Raw genomic sequence first — 20,358 nt, 5'->3', positions numbered from 1 at the left:
AACCACTTTATTTGGCTTTATTGAGACACAAACACAATCATAAACCAAGTCAGCCTGAGTCATTACATAGGAGTTAGGTAGTACATAATTGGACCACAGTTCAGATATTGCCAGACATGCATAATATTAAGTGTGATACACAATACAATACGTGTTAAGTGGCCTGGTGCTTATGGTAGAATACATCCCATTACTTTAAACTATTATCAGAGTTTCTCAAAATAAGAACAGACATTCTATATTTCTTTTTCTATTGCATTTTAAATGCATGATCATTAAAAAATCTACAATATTTTCACAAATTTGTAAACCAGATTATAAAATATAAAATATTTCCCTTTGATTCAAAAGCCATACTTCAGTAATGATTTCACAATTTGTCTGCCTCTAAATATGATTTAATATCATCTTTATTTTAAATAAAAATGTCTAATTTTGAGGAGTCCTGAAAACAAAAGACTATACTTCATCTATATAACACCTGGCTTTGTTGAATATCTGGAATATATTTAACAGTCACATGAAATGGCTAACTGGCCAACTGTCTTGCAGCTCAAATGTAGGTTATACAAACAGCAATGTATCTTAGTCCCATTACTGCTTTCTTCTTTCTGAGTTAACAGCCTGTGATATGCATTATATTGTATTTACATGCAATACTTTGACAACAAATGAAAATATATATGTAGTATAAAATTATACTACATGTAGGATAACATTTAAACATGTAATACTACAAAAGAAACAAATATAAAAGTAATTGTAAAGCTAAAATTGTAATGACTTAGATAAGGCATATCTTTAAAATCCATTCTTCTCAGTGTTAGTCCCCAGGGTACATTTTTTGTCCTTTCATCAACTTCACATTCAGCTTCAAATGGGATCCGCTCTGTAGTTTCACAGTGTCAGCAGCTGGTTGTCTAGCACTGTTTAAATCACCCAAAATATCCCTGGATACATTTAGATCAGTCATCTTTCAGGGCCTGGGCAGACGTCTTTTACTGTCCCGCCACCTCCCCTTCTGCGCCACCAGAGCAGGTGTCTGTAGACTGAGTCAAAGGCTGAAGCAGTGTACTGTGCAAGCATTGTGGTCCACTTCACCACTTCCACCATCCATTTCACAGAACGAGCCACAAAGGCCACAAACACTGTAGTGTAGTGTGCAAGCAGGAGGAGGTTTCGTCCCAGTTGTCTTCCATGGTTGATGATCACATTGACCCTTAGGTCATGTCCAACCATCCTAATAGTCTGAAGGAATTCTCAATGAGAATCAGTGACGAAATGTAAAATACAAAAGATCCTTATGTCAAAAATTAATTCTTATTTTTCCTCATTCACTCTTTCATGAAAATTCGTTTTTTCAATTTACTTGCTTTTGTCAGAAAGTCTCTAGTAAATTGTGAACAAGACGATATTTTGATGACACTCCCTTTACTGATGCGCAGATCGTATTGTCCAATCACGGAAAGCCAAATTCTGTTTCCGGCATCTTTGGTGATGTGGCTATGCTCAGCAATCCAGCCGTGGAGATATACCAAATAAAAAGCAGAAACAAGTGTCTTTGAGAAGCACCCATACAGGTTAGTCCGTTGATCGTTTAATTAAAAAACTGACTCTTCCCGTGGTTTCATTAGCACAGTTGACAAGCGCTGCAACTGTTCTAGTCACGGCTATTGATTTAGTAAGCTATTGAGAGCTGCTTGTTTACGAGGTAGCTAGCAAGTCAGCTAGCGCCATAAACAGTGTCTACGTTGTGCTGAAAATTTTGCGAGCTTAATTAGATTGCTATCTGTGATTATAATCAGATACGTTCTATACGTGAATCTTACCAACCTTGGCATCGTGAAATACACATAGCAAAGTGTAGTAGGAGAAACAGTTGTCAATTTCTCAAAAAGGTAAAACTTAGCTAGCCATCTATCTCTTCAGTATCCTGAAGCCAGCTAGCTACAGACATTGGGACGCAGCCGCAGTAGTGTCGCTGAATTCTTCGGTAGAACTCGGTTCCGTTCGGTGGAGTCGATCAAGTTGACATCTTTTATAGAAGACATTTCAAATATAAAACCTTCACGCGTGTTTGCATCCCTGCATTGTGAATATTTGTTTTTGGGGCGAATAGACAACTAAAGACATGTTGATAAAGACGTAGAGTTTGTGGTTTAGCCTAGGTGTTGTGTTACACATCTGTTTTCATCCCAACAGTTTCATCCATATGTTCAGTCGGCTGGCCCAGGGAGTGAGCACGGTTCTCCACGAGCTCTCTGGAGAAGAGGCCCCTGATGGAGACCCACAGGTGAGACGAGATAACCAGCAAGCAGCAAAAAACAGGGATGATGTGACACCGTCAGTGTGACCTTCACTAAAAAGCTGTTTGCTTAACAGCTAGTGTATTTTGGGGCTGTTTTCCATCAGTTTCAAATATCTTCTTCATCCAAATCTGTCTGGGCCCAATCAGGACGGGTTGGCCTCTGAACTCCCTGATGCTGGTGTGGCTCGACCCCCAGAGGAACCTGGGATGTCCGAGGACACCCTGGAGAGGCTGGCACAGATGGAACAGCTGGTGGTCAAGCTGAAGGAGCAGGTCAAAGACAAGGATACCCAGCTGGCCAACACAGAGACTCTGCTCAAGGTGAGGGCTTGGGTTCTCTTTATACACACACACACACACGCGCACACACTGTGTTAAGAGAGAGAGATAAAGGGGGGGCTTAATGAGAGGATTATTACAAAAAGATGATATAGTTGGAATATATGTATATGGAATCGGGCTAGTAATCTGAAGGTTGCCAGTTCGATTCCTGGCCGAGCCAAATGACGTTGTGTCCTTGGGCAAGGCACTTCACCCTACTTGCCTCGGGGGAATGTCCCTGTACTTACTGTAAGTAGCTCTGGATAAGAGCGTCTGCTAAATGATTAAATGTAAATGTAATGTAAATACATATTTTGTTGGCTGGGGTCTGCTTACAGAATGAAAGGGACACAGCCGAAGCACGGTTCACCAAACTCAAACTGCAGGCTAAGGCCAAGATGGCCTCCCTCAGCAAACAGATCTCTGAGCTGAAAGGCCAGGAAGGTGCCATGGTAAGTCAACAGTAACCCTATTGACTTGGAATTGATTCTCAATTACATAGAACTTAACGAATGATCTTAGGGTATAGCACTAGTCTCTAAAGCAATGGAACATTGAATGCATCTGAGGTGAGATTGTCTGTAAATTCTATTGTGTCTGTCTATGTTTCCCATTACATATGTATTTCAAATAGTCATTATCCAACTGCTCATGGAGTTACCTAAACGCTTGAATTTCCTTCAGGATGAATAATGTGAAGTTCTTTGAATTGAATTTCATCTTTCATTGTCGGTGGCGGCACAGAGTCCTAACAGCTCGTTCAGTGCTGCCCCCGGGGTGGAGGAGGAGCTGCAGGAGCTGAGACGAAGGCTGGGCGAGGAGGAGGCTTCCTCTAGGACCCTGCAGGAGCGCCTCCAGACCTCCGAGCAGCTTCTCAGGGAGAAGGACCAAGCACACGCTGAACAGGTGAACCCCTTATGTTGCCTCGTCCTCTTTGTCCTCCGACGTAGGATGTGGCTACTCGTTTGTTTCATGTGTGTTGCCTGGTTGTTGCCGCTTTCAGCTCCGAGTGATGCAGATGGTGGTGAGCGAGAAGGACGTGCGCTTTCAGGACCAGGTCCAGAAACATGAGGAGGAGCTGCTGATGGTCACAGCTCAAACTCTGAACGACCCGGAGCTGCAACAGGTACAAGCTATTTCTTAGTGAACAGTGTCTATAACAATACAGAGGTAAACTACCTGGAAGACTATGCGGTAGTCCATCAAGCTACGTTGGCAAGCAGGAAGACTTTTTTCACTCCTGTAAACAAATGTATTCGTATTCTGTCTTTGTATCCAAGAACTTAGGAGTGTGTGTGTGTGTGTTCCTCTCTAGACCCTACGTGCTGCCCAGAGGCGGTGTGAGGAGCTGGAGGAGGCAATGCGTTCACGCTCCCAAGTCCTCGACATGCTGCAGCAAGAACTCAACAGTGCTGACCAGCAAAAGCAGGTGGGCTACATAGCGAACGCAGCTCACCCAATATCGCTGATTTATATAAGAAACGAAACCCTTCCAAATCTGTACTGTTGTGCAATTGTCTCTCCAGACTTCATCACTCACCCACCCACCCACTGTATTTTGGGGTTCTCCAGATCCTTACTTCTCAGTTCCGCCAGATGGAGCAGGAGCTGGCAGAGGCCACCAGGCTGAGAGAGGAGGAGCAGCTGAAGTGGGCCCAGCAGACGAGCAAGACCGACGCAGATCTAGTGGCTCTCCGAGCCGTTCAAGAAGCCGCTCAGCGAGAGGAACAGGAAGTGATCCGGTTGAAGAAACTAGCAAGTCTAAGAGAGTCTGAGTTTGAGGCCCTGCAAGCCAACCTAGAAGCCTCTCAGCAAGATAGAGAGGAACTGGCCAGGTTGAAAGAAATGGCTTCTCTTAGAGAGATTGAGTTAGAAGCCCTACGAGCCAGCCAAGAGAGCTCGGAGAGCGAGAGAGAAGAACTGGCCAGGATGAAGAAGCAGATTTCATTAAGAGCAGTTGAGCTAGAAGCCCTGCAAGCTAATCAAGAGGTCTTGGAGAGAGAGAGAGAAGAACTGAAGGAGCTGATTTCCCAGAGAGATGCTGAGCTGGAAGCCATGCAAGCTGGTCAAGAGGTCTCAGAGAGAGAGAGAGAAGAACTGGCCAGGCTGAAGGAGCTGGTTTCTCTAAGAGAGGCTGCCCTGGAGGATCTACAAGCCAACCAGGAGGCCTTAGAGAGAGACAGAGAACAAGTAGCCTGGTTGGAGGGGGAGCTGGCTGCCCTTAGGGAAGAGCAGGGAGACGGCCAGAGGGCTGAAGAGGCCTTGGCTCAGCTGTGGAAAGGTGTCCGCTCTTTGGCTGGAGGGAATGTGGAAGGACCAGGGGAAGAGAGTCATGTCCCCACCAACCCTGCCCAGTTCCTGGGCACGCTTCAGTCCCTGGATGCCCAACTAAACAGACTGAAGGAAGAGCTGAGGGAAAGTGAGGCGCGTTGTAGCCATGTCACCAACACCATGGAAACCCTTCATGGTAAGGGAACAAAACAAATATCTAATGGGTTTTTCTTTAAAACAAGATGGTGTGCTTGTATATCCTACCTAATTATCACCCCTTATGGTCTGTTTGCTGTTAGTCATTCAATGTGAATTTTAAAAAGCCTTTTGCTTGTTTTTTTCTTTTCAGAACAACTTGATAGGAGCACTGCAGAAGGGGTGGATGCTGTTGCCAGGATACAGCAGCTGGAGCTGCAAATTGGATTGGTGAGTAGTGAGCAATTAAATGCAAAATATATATTTGGAGAATTTTGTAGTCTTTCAAAAAGAATAAAGTCCCATAGTCCCATTACTGCTTCTCAGTTCTCCCTGGATCTACACCCTGTGAGCTCGTTTGATCATGCACTTCTTCTTGTTATTTGTTTATACTTAGTAGTTTATACTTGTAGACTTACTTCCTTATACTGATAGAATTGCTCAAGTCAGCTCATTGAATATCAGCCATGCTGAGTAATGCAGCCTGACTAGTCTCTGCCTTGACACCTGGGATAGGTCGGAACTTCTGTCTGTTACCAAGGGGTCAGACAAAGGGACATAAAGTAGTTGGGGTTAGTGCTGATACAGAATGTCCTCTGTCTTATGGGTCAGGAAAAAGGTTAATCCCTTCTTCACTTATCCCTTGTTATGACTGCAGCCTCAGAGCTGACCTTCATAGCCAGGCCAACACACTGCCATGTCACTACCTCCTATCAGCAGCAGAGCTGTTTGAATGTGCACACTCACCACAGAATGAGGCTTGCAATGTATCGTTCTGTTGAGTCGTTCTGTTTATTTCCTGTTTGCGTGCTCAAAAATGACTTGCTTGTAATGCATTTGCCCTCCCCTCCCGCACCAAACCCAACCTACAGATGCCTGGTGAAACATCAGCTCAGCATGTGATTGACCCGTCTGTGCTGGAATCATCTGACGATGCTAAAGGTAACCGGACCAGTGAATGGAGTTTTTGCATTCGTTCTACTAGGACTTTGACCTGTTAGGAATCCTGTTTACACACACCCTCTATTCATGTGTTTGAATAGAACACCTATTGAGAAAGTGACATTCCTATTGTTTGACTATATTGTAACGCATATTAATGCCTAAGCATGCCTAACCTGTCTCACACAAGCTGTGGGGAAACCTGAAAGACCAGTCAGGAATCTTTAGCATTTAGTCCTGCCAAAATCAAATATACTGGTTTGTTTGTTGATATCTTAATGATTAAATTGTGTTGAGTTGAGAACGTAGCTGACCATCTTGATTTTCATTTACTTTTCTCAGCTCAAATATCCGCTTTGGAGCAGCAGTTGCTGGAGAGAGAGGAGGAGTTGACGACCCTGCGAGACCGCCTTGCTGTCGCTGAAGAGCAGCACTCTAGGGATGGACCGGAGACAGAAGGTGAACCGATTCCAGACCCGAGCCCTAGTCACCTCAAGGCCACCAGTGACAGCCCCACAAACCTGGCAGAGCAGCTGGAGGACTCTACTGAGGAGGAGACCACACTGGTAGCTGAGGATTCTTCCATCTTATCCATCGCGGCTGATAATGAAAGCAGCCCAGAGCTCATTGGGCCACAGTCCGATTCCAATGGAGAATCTAAGGGGGCTTCCTCAGACGAGATGGTGACTAGTAGCGACTCTGAGGTGGCCCACAGCAGCTGGACCCTCCTGGAAGCCGTCAATCAAGATGGAGGCCAGGAGTGGCCCTCATTGCTGCAGGACTTTGGGCAGGTGCAGCTGCAGTCCTGGGAGCAGACCAGCTCCGAGCAGGAAACCTCCACAGTCCAGGTGGAGTCCTCGTCTGTGGTCATCCGTGAGACTGTGCAGGTGCACCTCAACCAACAGGGGGCAGCATCCATCTCTGGTGCCGACTCAACCTCTGGCCAGATGTTTGCCCAGGCTCTAGCAGATGAGCTCCAGAAACGGTATAGCGAGCTGCTGACTGAGATCACCAGGCTGAGAGAGGCAACAACAGAGTCTCAGGAGAAAATCCAAGGCCTGAATGAAGAGATCAGGTTATTGGCAGCTGCCAAGGAAGAAGCTGAGTACCGGGCCCAAAACTACGAGGAAAAGCTCGATATGGCCAAGTCAGAGATGAATCTGATGGCCCAGCACAGTGACTCTGAGGTGGAAAAGCAGAGATTTGACATACGCCTCCTGCAGGAGCAGCTAGCTGCCCTGGAGGCAGACGCTCATTCCAAGGAGCAGAGGATCCAAGTCCTTCAGGTAGATGTGGACGAGGCCCAGCGTGCTCTGTCCGAGCAGGAAGGACAGGCCAGGATGCTGGGTGCCCAGCTGGAGGACAAGGAACTTGCTGCCTCAGAACTGGACCGGACGCTACGGGAACAGGAAGCAAACCTGCTGGAATTCACTCAGGCAAAGGACATGGCCATGGCTGCCTTATCAGAGAAGGAAGCAGAGATCAGGGAGCTGCAGGGACTTCTTACCCAGAAGGACCAGGAGATGATGGAGCTGAGCGACGGGATGTCGACCAAACTATTACAGGCAGGGGAGGAGAAGTACCAGATGAACGGTGAAATGAAAAAGCTCAGGGATCAGATTCTCGAGTTGGAGAATGCAAGAGAGCATCCAAGGACAGTTATGGGAGAGCACGACACAGAGGAATCTAGCGAGCTCGCTGGTTTACAAAAGGACAAGGAAGAGCTGACCACCCAGCTATCCACTCTAAAGAAAAAGTTCCAGGTCGCGATGATACAACGCAAAGAGTTGATGAAAAAGGTAGAAGGTTTGGAGAAGAATGCAGACAAAAAAGTTGAGCAGGAGGGGACACCAACGGAGGAGACTCCTGCCAATATATCATATTCTGAAAAAGACATTGAACAGGAAATTCTAAAAATGGAGGCAATGCTAGAGGAGACCAGACAGGCCTTGAAAACCAAAGAAACGGTCGTTGAGACTCTGGAACAAAGAAATAGTGAGAAGGATCAAGCGTTGGCCGTGGCACTCGCTCTCAATCTAAAACTGAGTGAGGAAATGGAGCAAAATCAGCTGGCCAACACAGCAGCTACAATCCTGGAGCTGCAATCCCACGTGTCCTCTCTGGAGGCGGAGTCTGAATCACTCCAGAAGAAACTCCTGGATGCCCAGGAGGCTCGAAAGGACACCATTCGCAAGGCCAAAGAGAAGGACAGGCACCACCGCGAACAGCTGAAGCAGCAGAAGGATGACTGCAACAAGTTATTGGAGCGATTCGAGCAGCAGCAGGTCGAGCGAGAGAGCCTGCTGCTCAGACTGAAAGAGCTGGAGGAGCTGTCTGAACAGAAGGAGAGGAGCGCCATGAAGGAAGCGCAGCCAGATCAAGAAACAAAGGCTGAGAAGATAGAAAAACCATCTTCGGGTGACTGGGTCCAGCAAGACTGGGTGGACTTTGCTGCGCCCGAGAATGAAGCACAACAGCAGGAATCTGGTCAAGCCATCCCCGATACTGAGAAAGACACCCAGCTACTGTCGGCAGAGATGGAAGCCCTGAAAAAGCAGGTACAGGCTACAGAGATGGCTTGCTCAGAGTTCGAGGAGCAGCTGCAGGAAAGCCAGGCCGGCCTGGCACTGAAGGAGAGCGAGCTCCTGAAGCTGGGAGAAGAGCTGGAAGCACTGAGACAGAACGAGAAACAGATCGACTCCCTCACCGAGGAGATTGAGGCTCTGAGAGACCGGTGCATCCAAGCTGAGACTCATGTGGCGACTCTTAAGGCAGAGTTGGAGGCTGCGGCCGAGGAAGCCGCCTCGTACTCGGGGTCCTCCATGAACAAGCTTCAGGCAGAGGTGGAGGAGTTCAAACACTTCCTGGACAAAAAGAACACTGAGATCATGGAGCTCAGCCAGCAGCTAGGTGAGCAGAGCTCCCTTCTACACTCCATGCAGGACACGGTGTCTGAGAAGGACCAGCTGATCGTCTCCTTGAAGGAGGGCCTGAGGGCGGAGCAGGAGAAAACCCAGAAACTGGAAGCTGAGTTGCCTCAAAGGCAGGAGGAGGGGCAAGGGAGTGAGGCCAAGATCCAGCAGCTACAGAGGAAGCTTCAGGCCGCCCTCATCTCCCGCAAAGAGGCCCTCAAGGAAAACAAGAGTAAGAAAGAGGAGCTGGCGTCCTCTGAGAGCCTCATAGCTGAGCTTCAGCAGAAGATGGAGGCCAGGGAGGCAGAGCTGGGGAAGCTTCGAACTGAGCGAGAGAAACTGATAGAGGAGGTTGATCGCACCCTAGTAGAGAACCAGAGTCTTGGGGCCTCCTGTGAGAGTCTCAAGCTGGCGATGGAAGGTATGATCACAGAGAAAGATACCTGTAAAAGAGAGGCCGACCTTGCCAAGGAGGAGGCTTCCAACGTTCGCCGGGAGTGGGAAGAGAAAGTTCAGGGAATGAAAGATGAGTACGAGACTCTGCTGAAGTCCTATGAGAATGTCAGCGACGAGGCAGAACGTGTGAGACGAGTGCTCGAGGCCGCCAGGCAGGAGAGGCAGGAGCTAGCAGCCAGGATCAGGACCCATGAGGCGGCGAGGCAGGAGGCTGAACGGCAGGCCGAGACAGCCCAGAAAGAGGTGGACTCGGTCAAAGACAAGATGAGAAAGTTTGCAAAGACCAAGCAGCAGAAGATCATGGATTTGGAAGAGGAGAATGAGAGGCTCAGAGAGTTGGACGAAAGAAAGGGAATAAGGAGGGAGGACAGGGGTCTCAGTGTGGAGCTTGCAAATCTAAAAGGTCAGGTAGAGAGTCTGAACGCAGACCTGGAAGCCACCAAGGCGGAGAGAGACTCATTAGTACAGCAGGCAACTGAGTTGAGGGAGCAGCTAGCTCAAGAGTTAGAGAAAGTGAACAGTCTAACTTTAGATATGACCCCCGGTCCTGATGCTGTCGTGGAGGAGGCTATTGTTGCCCAGCAGCATAGTGGCGTCATGGCTGAAGATACCCAGGAGCCTGTAGTTGAGAGTCAGGAACCTGAGGAAGTAGAACAACAGACTGAAGATACAGAGACTGACCTTGTAGCAGCCGAGACACATGTCGATGACGAGAAGGTAAAGATGGAAGCATACGAAAGTGCACAGGCTCTATTTGAAGATAAAACGAGGGAGATGGAAGCAGCTCTACAGGCAGAAAAAGAACAGAGACAAGATTGTGAGGCAGAACTTGTGGCTAAACTGGCCACTCTGGAGCAACACCTTCAGCAGAGCAAAGAGCAGGAGCAGAGCCTAAGGGAGGAGAGCTCCAGAACGGAAGCCCGGCTCAAAGAGCTGCACAGGAACCTGGAGGCCGAGAAGGATGACCTGGAGGAGCGTCTGATGAACCAACTGGCCCAGCTCAACGGCAGTATCGCTGGCTACCAGCAGGAGGCAGGAGACAGCAGGGAGCGCCTGGCCGAGCTGCAGCGGGAGGTGGAGCGGCTGGAGAGGGAGCGGGCCGAGCTGGAGGCCCTGGCCGAGAACGAGAGGGACCGGGCAGCCAGACTGGAGGAGGACAAGCGGCAGGCTCAGAGAGAGAGGGCGGAGGCGGAGGCGGGAGCGGGGAAGCAGAGGGAGCTGGAGCAGAGGCTGAAATCTGCCCAGAGGGTGAAGGAGGGCAGCCAGAGCCGGGCACGACAGCTTGAGGAACTGCTGAGGGAGAAGCAGCTCGAAGTGCGTCAGATGCAGAAGGACTGCATCCAGTACCAGGAGAGAATCAGCGAGATCGGCAAGGACGCCAAGGCTCTGCAGCACGGCCGAGACGAGCTGAGTGGCGAGCTGGAACGAGCCCGTCTGGAGACCTCCAAGACCCTGGAAGAGCTGAACAAGACCGAGGGTGAACTGTTGAGTTGCAGAGCCCAGCTTGTCGAGACCCAAAGACAAGCCAGTCAAGCCGTGGCTGAGAAGGCGGCGTGCGAGCAGACTGCTCTCCAGAGAGAAGCGGACATGAAGGCCGAGGCAGAGCAGACGCTCGACTCGGTGAGGTTCCGGCTGGGGGCGGAGCTAAAGCAGGTGGAGCTGAGGCTGGAGGACTCCTACAGGGAGAGGGAGAGGGAGGAGGAGGCCACTCATGAAGCCAGGGATGTAGCCGAGGGCGCCGAGAGACAGGCCCACAAGATGCAGGCCCGCCTCGACGAGTCTCTGGCCCGGCTGGCGGCCTTCTCGCGGTGCATGTCCTCCCTGCAGGATGACAGAGACCGTGTGCTTGATGAGGCCAAACAATGGGAGAGTCGTTTTAATAGCACCCTCCAGGGGAAGGAGGCTGAAGTACGTGAGGCAGAGACACGGGCCAAGGATCTGGCCGAACAGCTGCAGAAAGAAACTGCCCAGAAAGAAGAGCTGCAGCTTGCAGTGGACAGGTAAGAATTTATTACTACAGAGGTCTTATGAAGGGGTCCTCCGAGAGAAGAACCCTATTGTATTCTTAGCGAAGCTGAATTACTGAGTCGTACTTGTTGCTAAATGCTTTGTTTGTGAATTGTTTGTGCACCCAGACTGCATAAAGCAGACGAGCAATGGCAACTTAAGTGGGAAGAAGAAGAAAAGAGGTTCCGGCAGAATCAAGCAGCACTGGAGAGGGAGAGAGGGGAGCTGCAGCAGGCTCTTACCCAGACGGAGAGCTCTCTGGCGGAGGCACGTGCCCAGCTAGATTCGCTTGAGAGTGAGGCTGAGGGGCTGCGGCGCAGGGCCCAAGCACTGGAGGAGGCCGTGGGGAGGCTGCAGAAAGAGGCCAACCAGGCCAGGGCGGAGCTGAGGGAGAAGGAGGCTGAGGAGAGGAGGCTGGGGCTGAGTGTGGAGCAGCTGGAAACTGACCTGCGCTCCTCCAAGGTCCTCACAGAGACCCTGCAGACTGATCTGAGCGGGAAGGAGAGGAGAGAAGTGGAGCTGCTAGGGGAGAAGGAACAGGCTGTGGCACAGGTATCTTGTATGTCATTGCTCTGTGTTGTAGTGTAGTTCTCACTGCCTTTCTGATCAACCACCAGTCTTCGACATGACTCTTCCATGTCTATAGAGCAGAGTTTTCAGCATTGTGAAAGTTTTTGTCTCCTTGTCATGCTTGCTCTTCCCAGGCTGCCGAGGAGGCTAGGAAGGAGTCTGACGGGAGAGCGAAAGAGGCCGAGAAGGAGCTGGAGGAGAGGAGAGAGGAGGTGCGTGTTCTGGAGGACAGACTGAGGAAGGCCGAGGAGGAGAGCAGCCACAGCAAAACCAGACTGGACTCCTTCACTAAAGCGATGGGCTCTCTGCAGGATGACAGGGACCGTGTCCTCAGCATGTACAAGCAACTGGAGGAGAAGCACCTGCAGGTAGTTTTACTATCCCCTGACCCGACATTCGACACAACATTTACTATACAGCCCAACTCAGGGTAGACAATTACCGAGAGCGATTTTATGGCTGAAGTTCATGAAGCGTATATCCTAATTATTCCTTCTTTGTTCCTCTCCCCCTGTGTGTGTGCGTGCATGGTATTCCTCAGGTCATGATGGAGAAGGATGGGTTGATACAGGAGGCAGCAGGGGAGAACAACAGTCTGAAGGAGGAGCTACGAGCCCTGCTAGTCCAGAGAGACGACCTCTATGCTGAGAAGGCCAAGCTGTCGGCCCAGCTCCACGGCTATAGGGATGACCTCAACCAGGTGCTCAGCATGAAGGATTCCCAACACAAGCAGCTCCTGGCTGGCCAGCTAGAGCGCATCGCTGCCCTGGAGAGGGACCGCGAAGAGCTGGAAGCCAAGCTGACGACCCTGGACAGAGGGGTGCAGTTGGAGGGGGAAGCCCCAGCAAGCAGACTGGAGGTGGAGACCCTCAGCAAGGGCGGTGACGGCGGGGGTCAGATGAGAGACGCCCCTGGTGCAGAGGTGGAGAAGCTGAGAGAGCAGCTGCAAGCAGCCAGGGCCCAGGTGGAGACCCTGGAGGACAGCCTGCAGCAGGAGAGAGATACCCAGGCCACCGATACCAAGGAGCTGAATGAGCTGCGCTGGGAGGGAGGAGTGATGCGCACAGAGTCGGAGACGGCCCAGGAGAGGGTCGCGGAGCTGGCCAGAGATATGTTGATGCTGGAACAGATGCTATTAGGTGAGAGGGAACTGTCATCCCAACTCAAGGCCCAGAACCAGTCCTTCGGGCAGGCCATGGCGTCCTTGCAGGACAGCAGAGATCAGGCGGTCAACCAGGCACAGGAGCTGGCTTCTAGACTGGAGGAGATGAGCAAGGCAGCGGGCCAACAATCCCCCACCAGCCCAGGAGGTTCTACTGGGGAGGTTTGGGGACTGAAGAATGCACTGTCAGCTCTGCAGAATGACAGGGAGAGACTGGTACACAGCTTAACCGTTTAATAGCATGCATGTGATATACTGTATAATAATAACACTACGTCTACATTTACCACATCTAAAACAGCATCTTTTCTGGTCCTCTAGTTGGAACAGTTGCAAAAACAGCATTCGGAGCTCGCCAGACTCGGAGGGGGAGATCTGGCTAAACTGGCCGATGATCTTGATGAGGAGAGGTGGAGGGCTAGGGAGATGATGGCCCGGATTCAGCAACAAGATGATCTGCTGGAGAGAGAGAAGCAAGAACTTGAAATTCTCCAGTAAGATTGAATCATGTTTACCGCTTGTCTAGTCTGACCTGCATTTCATTGAATGTCGCTCACTGTGTGTGTGTGTGTGTGTGTGTGTGTGTGTGTATCAGACTGGAGCGTATCGACTGGCAGGCCCAGGGAGAGCTGTTGAAGCAGCAGACCCTTGCCACCCTGTCCGAGCGAGACAAGCAAGTCCGCCAGCTCACTGCCATGCTGGAGGAGGCTCGCACGCCCAGGCCCAACCTGACGGAGGAACACTACCAGAGGCAGGTCAGTACCCCAGGAAACCAGAGTCAAATCATTTCCTCCTAAAAGTGTGTGTACTGTGGAGCATGGAGGGATGAGATTAGGAATTGTGATGAGAATTTGCAAGTGATGGTTCTTGAACCTCCTCTGGGTGGGTTCTCCAGGGAACAGGAGAAGTGGACAGTGCTCCAGGGGCTCCCCAGGAACGTGGAGGCTCCACTGAGAACCAGGACCTGAAGACCGAGTTCAAGGAGCTACAGCGCAGGTACCAACACAGCACACTGCTACGACAAAATAGATACACATCCGTTCGTATCTCACGGCACACATTTCCATTCAGTTGACTTCTTTGCTTGTTTCTTTGTTTGCTTGTCAGACTTGATGAGGAGCAGGAGCAGAGGCTGGTGGTGGAGGAGCAGTTGATGGCTGCTCAGGAACGTGTCCAACGGTACACGCAGGGTGAATGGCAATCGGGACATGAAGGACAGTTCTCTGAGACCGCCGTACTCATAGAGCCTCAAGGGGGCTCCGTCTCTCGCGTGAGTTCAAATAACCTCTCACGAATGACAAACGACGGCATATGAAGCCTAACCGATCGTCAAACTTGACAAATGTTACGCAATGTTGTCTTATGTGGTCAGTTAACGCTTGTCCATCCTCCTTCCTCCTGTTGCAGTCACGGAGCGGTGGCCCGGGCTGGATGCGGATGGTGCGCGGGTTTCTCTGCTCCCGCCAGCGCACCCCCCTCCTGGTGTCCTTCTACCTGCTCACTGTGCACGCCCTGCTGCTGCTGTGCCTGGGGGGTTACCTCTGAGAGACTGGCCCCAGACCAGGAGAGAGGAGAGAAGGAGACCAAGCATACTTATGACGCGCACCATAAGACTGACTGACCCTTATGTAGTGTTTCATTGAATACCTTAACATACTTGCAATCCCGACTCTGCCCATGCACTTTTTTATACAGGGCACTAAACAGAAATCAGCCTTTTTAGCCAAAGTCAATTGTTTTATGTGGACTGATTTGTATTTAAGTTTCTGTAGTTTTATGTTCCACTTTAATATTCAATGTTGTTCCAAAGCAGAAGTTGGTCACATTTATGTCAAATAAAAAGCAGTAGAGGCCTACCTCTTAGGCCTAGTTAGTTTGGACTCTATAATGGTGAATGGCTATGTGGCTTTAATATACATTACCTGTAGGAACTGATTAGGCAACATGTAGATCCAATAGATTTTATCAGCAAGATTTGAGACGTGAGGGTTTGTTTGTCTCCGGGGGGCGTGGTGATCTGCGTCTGTGGGTACCGTATGCCAATAGAATCTCCTTCTCTCACTCTCCCACCTGTCCGCATGCAGAACTGACACAAATGGAAACGTGTGCAATGTGTTATGACCGTTACATTCCGACCGACCATGGGGTTTGTCTTTTTGTTTTCCACTTTATACCTTCATTTAACAAAGGAACAGTGGTGGCCGATTTGGTTCAAGGTTATGTTGTGGATGTGTGCTGGACGTGGGTGTTCCTTGTGGGTACAATCCGGGTCTCTGTCATTCCCATATGGTTGTTCCTTGTTGTTTTATGGATAATCTACCACAAGGTTCTTTGCCATAGAAGGTGCAATGATGTTACAGTTAAGCACAATTTAGTGATTATCTTTGGTTAATATATTATGTCCCACCCTATATTTCTCTGCTGTATCACTTATTTATTGCTCACAGTCACTACAGTACATGCATAGATGTACGAGCTCCTTCTCATAATTGAACTTCTGGTAAACTGATGACTACTGTTATTGTCCTGTCACGCTTCACATTACTGCTATTCCCATGTAATAACCTACTGTAAATTAATTACCCCTATTAAGGGCTGTATAGAATGAATTGATGAAGATGCTTATGGTGGTTAGGAATTTTTCATTACAGCCCTTGGAAGACCAGGAGCAGATTGATTATGTGTTTGCACCTAACCACTTTAGAATATAATGGTATGTGTGTGAATTGAATTAAGTGGAAACATAGAAGTTTATAAAGGGAAAATTACTTGAATGTTTTGGATGCTTATGAGGGAAAACGCCCAAGTGCAAACACCTAGTAAATCTGCCCCCAAGTGTTGAATCTATGTATAATCATCAATGTTAACACCTGGAGTTTGTTCTCTTGGGCTAATTTTGAAATAAAGTTTCTCTGTTGGGAATCACAACTGACAACTGTTTTAGTCTACCTGACTCGTCTGATCAATTTATAAACATTAAGTTTAGCAATCAGTTTTAGGACAATTGACTCGGATGTGAGCTGGCAGACTGCTACTGTATTTCCTAAATCGCTATAGGGCATGCGTGTTTACTCAGCGTCTCCTCATCTTCGGTCAGCCGAAAAACTAATTGAAAGGATTAACGTGAACTTTGACAAAATACGAGGAATATATTGAACGGTAAATACAACTTTTGCGAAATTGTTCAGGAATGTAAAATGTGTTTCTGCAGATAGGGTAAAAACTTACTTGTCAAAACGTACCTTTACTTATTCAGGAAGTGGGCTACCAAAACGTATGTGTTAAAAAAAAAGGAACAAGTCAAGCTTAACAAGTATAACTATGCAAGTAACAACTACCATACCTTTATAAGAACAATGTCATGTTTTACTCCAGAAGAATCCCATTTTAACTAGAACGACAGAATGGTACACCAAACTGAGGACCGACGGTCAGCTGTTGAAGGCCAAAAGTTCCTTTCTACATGATATACATGAAAAGGATATCTTATGGTGTTAATCTCCTGGAAAACGTCATTAAATGTGTGTGATTTCATTATTATCTCAAGAGGATGTTATCGTTGCTGTATACTTTGGTAGTTTGGGATGAAACTAATTCAATTCACTTTAGTATAAATAGCCAAAGTAAACTTCCTTTTTGATGACCTTTAGCTAAATAAGGGATTGAGTTTCCACTGTGAATGAACCTGTATCACAGGAAGGGAAGGGATTAAAATAGTATGAAAAGAGCCTTTGCAGGTGCAAATTATGAATGACACCCTCACTCAAACGATTCACTCCAATTACCTGCCAATAGCCAAGATACTAAACTGTACTCAACTGGGTTTAAAATCAGAAAACATATGGTTTTGTTTCTCCAGATGTGGAAATCGGTGGTGGGACACAATGTTAATGTAAAGGTGGCTGCAGAAGGGGATGACTGGGAGACCGACCCTGATTTTGAGGTGAGCAGCCGGCCTTGATGTTGTGCAGGATGGGGCCTTTATCATGGAGCTATGTGCAAGGAATACATTGCTGTTGACTTGATCATTCTCTAATCAATACAACCTCCCATTGGACTTTGTGTAGTTTGTGCTAGAAAGTGTCTATATTCCAATAACTCCCTAAGTCATGTTGGATCATGCGAGGAATGTGTGTAGACATCTTCTGGTTCTGCTTTCCAGAATGACGTGTCAGAGCAAGAACAGAGATGGGGATCCAAGACTGTGGAGGGGTCTGGCCATAAAGAGCACATCAGGTAACAAAGCATGGAAAGATTTAAATAGATCTACAGGGCAGATGAAGAATAGATCATTTTGGATTACTTGGGAGAAACAGCAAATTCAAGTTGTGCAAGTGCAGAGCACAGAGCTCAAGCTCAATAGAAACAGGAAAAGGAAGTGAAAACAGCATATGCTGACAACAAGCAGCAAGTCTTACCTTATATGGGATGGCGACTGTCAGTACACTAAAGCACTGGGTCAGCCCACACAATCAGCTGTATTATTAAATCCTATAGCTATAAACACTAGTTCTTTGATGTCTGCACATTGTGTCTGTGTGTGCACGTGTGTGTGTGTCTTCTCTAATGCCCCCCTCTCTGCAGTGTGGCAGAGCTGAGGCAGAAGGTGTCTCAGGAGTACGAGCATGTGAAGAAGAAAGAGCAGGCGCTGGCACCCCAGGCCTCCTACGGCTACGGAGGCACATTTGGAGTGGAGAAGGACCGTATGGACAAGGTTCGACTCCCACATGAAATATCAACATAGAAAAGTGAACGTAATAGTTGGTGATGCAATCTCAATTTGAACTTTAAGGCAGCTGATAGTTTGGTTGACCTCTCTCAATGTCCTGGGCTCTGATTGACTGTTTGTGGTTACCCAGGGGGCTGTGGGGCATAGCTATGTGGCTCAGGTTGAGCAGCACTCATCACAAACAGATGCTGCGAGGGGCTTCGGGGGGAAGTTTGGAGTTCAGAAAGACCGTGTGGACAAGGTGAGACATACATTATGCTTTTCCAAACCAACCCTCTTAATATGAGTAAAGACACCATGGTTGGATACAATGAGTGGTATTGTATGAAATGCAGTGATTATAATTCACGTTTAAATGTCCCCTGCTTCTGTCAGTCTGCCATGGGCTTTGAGTACAAGGGAGAGGTGGATCAACATACTTCTCAGAAAGGTACTGGTCATGGCAATACCAACCATGGTAGCATTGTAATTGCCCCCTTGGTTACCCTAAACATCTGTCACCTGCTTCAACCCTTAAGATTACGCCAAAGGATTTGGAGGGAAGTATGGAGTGGAGAAGGATAAGGTTGACAAAGCTGCCATGGGTTATGACTATAAAGGAGAGACAGAAAAGCACCAGTCCCAAAAAGGTCAGACCTGTATATTTTCCTTATGAATCCTTCAAGTATATCTTTATTTAAAATACTGCCAGCATGTTGTTACTTGAAACTGAATTATTTTGTCATTCTTCACTCTTTCCCTCTCCATTACTAGACTACTCAAAGGGATTTGGGGGTAAGTTTGGTGTGGAGAAGGAGAAAGTGGACAAGGCTGCTTTGGGTTATGACTACAAGGGACAGACAGAAAAACATGAGTCACAGAAAGGTGAAGTACTCACAGATAGTTGCTGTGAACAATTATGTTAGGTGCAACACAATACTGATTTGCCCTTTATTCCCAGACTATTCTAAGGGCTTTGGGGGACGCTTTGGAGTCCAGGAAGACCGCATGGATAAGGCAAGTATTAAAGACATATGATCAAATATCCTGCCCTATTTCCCTTTTTTCCATTTGTTTGTTTAATTATTTGTTTTTGTCTCTAGAATGCAGCAAACTTCACAGATATGGAATCTCCTACCTCAGCCTATGAGAAGACACAGCCATTGGAGGCCTGTTAGTATGAACACGTTGTAATGCTGCCTTTGCAATGTTTGCTGAGAATATACAGTAATGTGTTGCTCCCATGTTTTTATCTTGCCTCTCAGATCATTATGTAAGTCAATATTGGCTTGTCAATCTGTGGTTTCCAATAGTTTCCAAATATTTTTCTTGTGTTGTTATTCTGTGTAGCAAGTGCACCTGCTGGTAACTTGAAGGCACGGTTTGAAAACATGGCCAAGGCATCAGATGAAGAGAACAGAAAGCAAGCAGAGGAGGAGAAAGCCAGGAGACAGGCCAGGGAGAAAAGAGAGCAGGAGGAGGCCCGACAAAGACAACAGGTAGTAAGGAAGGTCATTAAAACACAGACACGCAAATACAATATGTATGTATACAGTATGACACAGTGGTTCATGCATCTCCCTAGGAACGGAACAGCAGGGAGGTGGAGGAGGTGGAAGAGGTGGAGGAGATGGAGGAGGTGGAGGAGCAGCCACCCCCACCGTTACCACAGACCAGGAGGGGCCCACCACAGCTGCCCCGGGCACTGCCTGAGGTACCCAGAGACGAGTACGAGCCAGAGGTACTGTCAACTACCTCAGTATGAAGGACCCATTCTAATATCAACTAAAGTGTTCCAGAGAGCCATCCTTTGACTTCTTCCTCTGCGTCCTCCGTAGTCTCAGGTGGAAGAGGAGCCTCCGTGCCTGCCCCCTCGCTCAGCTGACTTGCTGCCGGAGGAGGCCCCCGAGGTCCTAACACCCGTCTTCCCAGAGCCACAGTTGGAGGAAGATGATGGAGACTATGAAGACATCGCTGAACCACATGCAGCTGGTTAGTGTGTCACACCTATTGTAGGTCAGAGGCTGTGGAGGCAAATGCAGATGTGTGTCTGATTAAAATCCAGCTGACTCCTGTGTCTTTCAACAGCTGTGGAAAATGACTATGAGGATCTTACAAATGGCTTGACTGCAGTGGCAATTTATGACTACCAAGGAGGTATGTAATGTTTAGTATTATCAAAGGTGTGTATATATATATATACCCTAATAATGTGTTCAAATGCCTTCCATTCAATTGTCTCAACTCTTCTCTTTTAATATAGAGGCTGATGATGAGATATCTTTCAATCCGGATGACATGATCACCAACATAGAGATGGTGGATGAGGGGTGGTGGAGGGGACAGTGTCATGGACGCTTCGGCCTCTTCCCAGCCACCTTTGTGCAGCTGCAGCAGTGAGCTCACCGTGTTGCCAGGCTCAAACTCATTGGTACCATTTAGGGCTTCCGTGAACCTTCCATCACACAGGAAGGATTTCATAGCACGTGCTACTTTCATGAAGCCA

The 20,358-nt window shown here is 48.2% G+C and overlaps 2 protein-coding genes across 2 annotated transcripts; both read left to right on the top strand.

Annotated features, from left to right (window-relative positions):
- Positions 1–20: 20 nt before the first annotated feature.
- golgb1 (golgin B1) lies at positions 21–18,298 on the top strand. Its single transcript, XM_047022877.1, has 24 exons — positions 21–1,580; positions 2,203–2,293; positions 2,456–2,629; positions 2,968–3,081; positions 3,374–3,535; positions 3,633–3,755; positions 3,945–4,058; positions 4,202–5,096; positions 5,250–5,326; positions 5,968–6,037; positions 6,380–11,405; positions 11,541–11,964; positions 12,117–12,350; positions 12,524–13,360; positions 13,466–13,638; positions 13,740–13,899; positions 14,040–14,140; positions 14,252–14,414; positions 14,552–16,303; positions 17,004–17,087; positions 17,307–17,380; positions 17,729–17,858; positions 18,004–18,114; positions 18,249–18,298. The coding sequence occupies exons 2-19, from the start codon at positions 2,213–2,215 to the stop codon at positions 14,687–14,689; spliced, it is 9,066 nt and encodes a 3,021-aa protein (XP_046878833.1). The 5' UTR covers positions 21–1,580; positions 2,203–2,212; the 3' UTR covers positions 14,690–16,303; positions 17,004–17,087; positions 17,307–17,380; positions 17,729–17,858; positions 18,004–18,114; positions 18,249–18,298.
- Positions 17,004–20,252, top strand: hcls1 (hematopoietic cell-specific Lyn substrate 1). The gene is made up of 13 exons (XM_047023252.1): positions 17,004–17,087; positions 17,307–17,380; positions 17,729–17,858; positions 18,004–18,114; positions 18,249–18,303; positions 18,392–18,502; positions 18,627–18,737; positions 18,814–18,869; positions 18,956–19,025; positions 19,203–19,351; positions 19,691–19,844; positions 19,941–20,009; positions 20,116–20,252. The coding sequence occupies exons 1-13, from the start codon at positions 17,004–17,006 to the stop codon at positions 20,250–20,252; spliced, it is 1,311 nt and encodes a 436-aa protein (XP_046879208.1).
- Positions 20,253–20,358: the final 106 nt, after the last annotated feature.

This window comes from Hypomesus transpacificus, chromosome 7, assembly GCF_021917145.1.
Source record: "Hypomesus transpacificus isolate Combined female chromosome 7, fHypTra1, whole genome shotgun sequence".
Lineage (NCBI taxonomy): Eukaryota > Metazoa > Chordata > Actinopteri > Osmeriformes > Osmeridae > Hypomesus > Hypomesus transpacificus.
The sequence above is the reverse complement of the archived record's forward strand: the minus strand, read 5'-3'. Positions and strand labels throughout refer to the sequence as shown.

Coding starts and splice junctions, on each gene's coding strand:
- golgb1 (XM_047022877.1), top strand. CDS start 2,213: ATGTTCAGTCGGCTGGCCCAGGGAGTGAGCACGGTTCTCCACGAGCTC. Junction 3,756..3,944: donor ACGACCCGGAGCTGCAACAG/GTACAAGCTATT, acceptor GTTCCTCTCTAG/ACCCTACGTGCTGCCCAGAG. Junction 13,361..13,465: donor AGAATGACAGGGAGAGACTG/GTACACAGCTTA, acceptor CTGGTCCTCTAG/TTGGAACAGTTGCAAAAACA.
- hcls1 (XM_047023252.1), top strand. CDS start 17,004: ATGTGGAAATCGGTGGTGGGACACAATGTTAATGTAAAGGTGGCTGCA. Junction 17,859..18,003: donor AGAAGGACCGTATGGACAAG/GTTCGACTCCCA, acceptor GTGGTTACCCAG/GGGGCTGTGGGGCATAGCTA. Junction 18,503..18,626: donor AAAGCACCAGTCCCAAAAAG/GTCAGACCTGTA, acceptor CTCCATTACTAG/ACTACTCAAAGGGATTTGGG.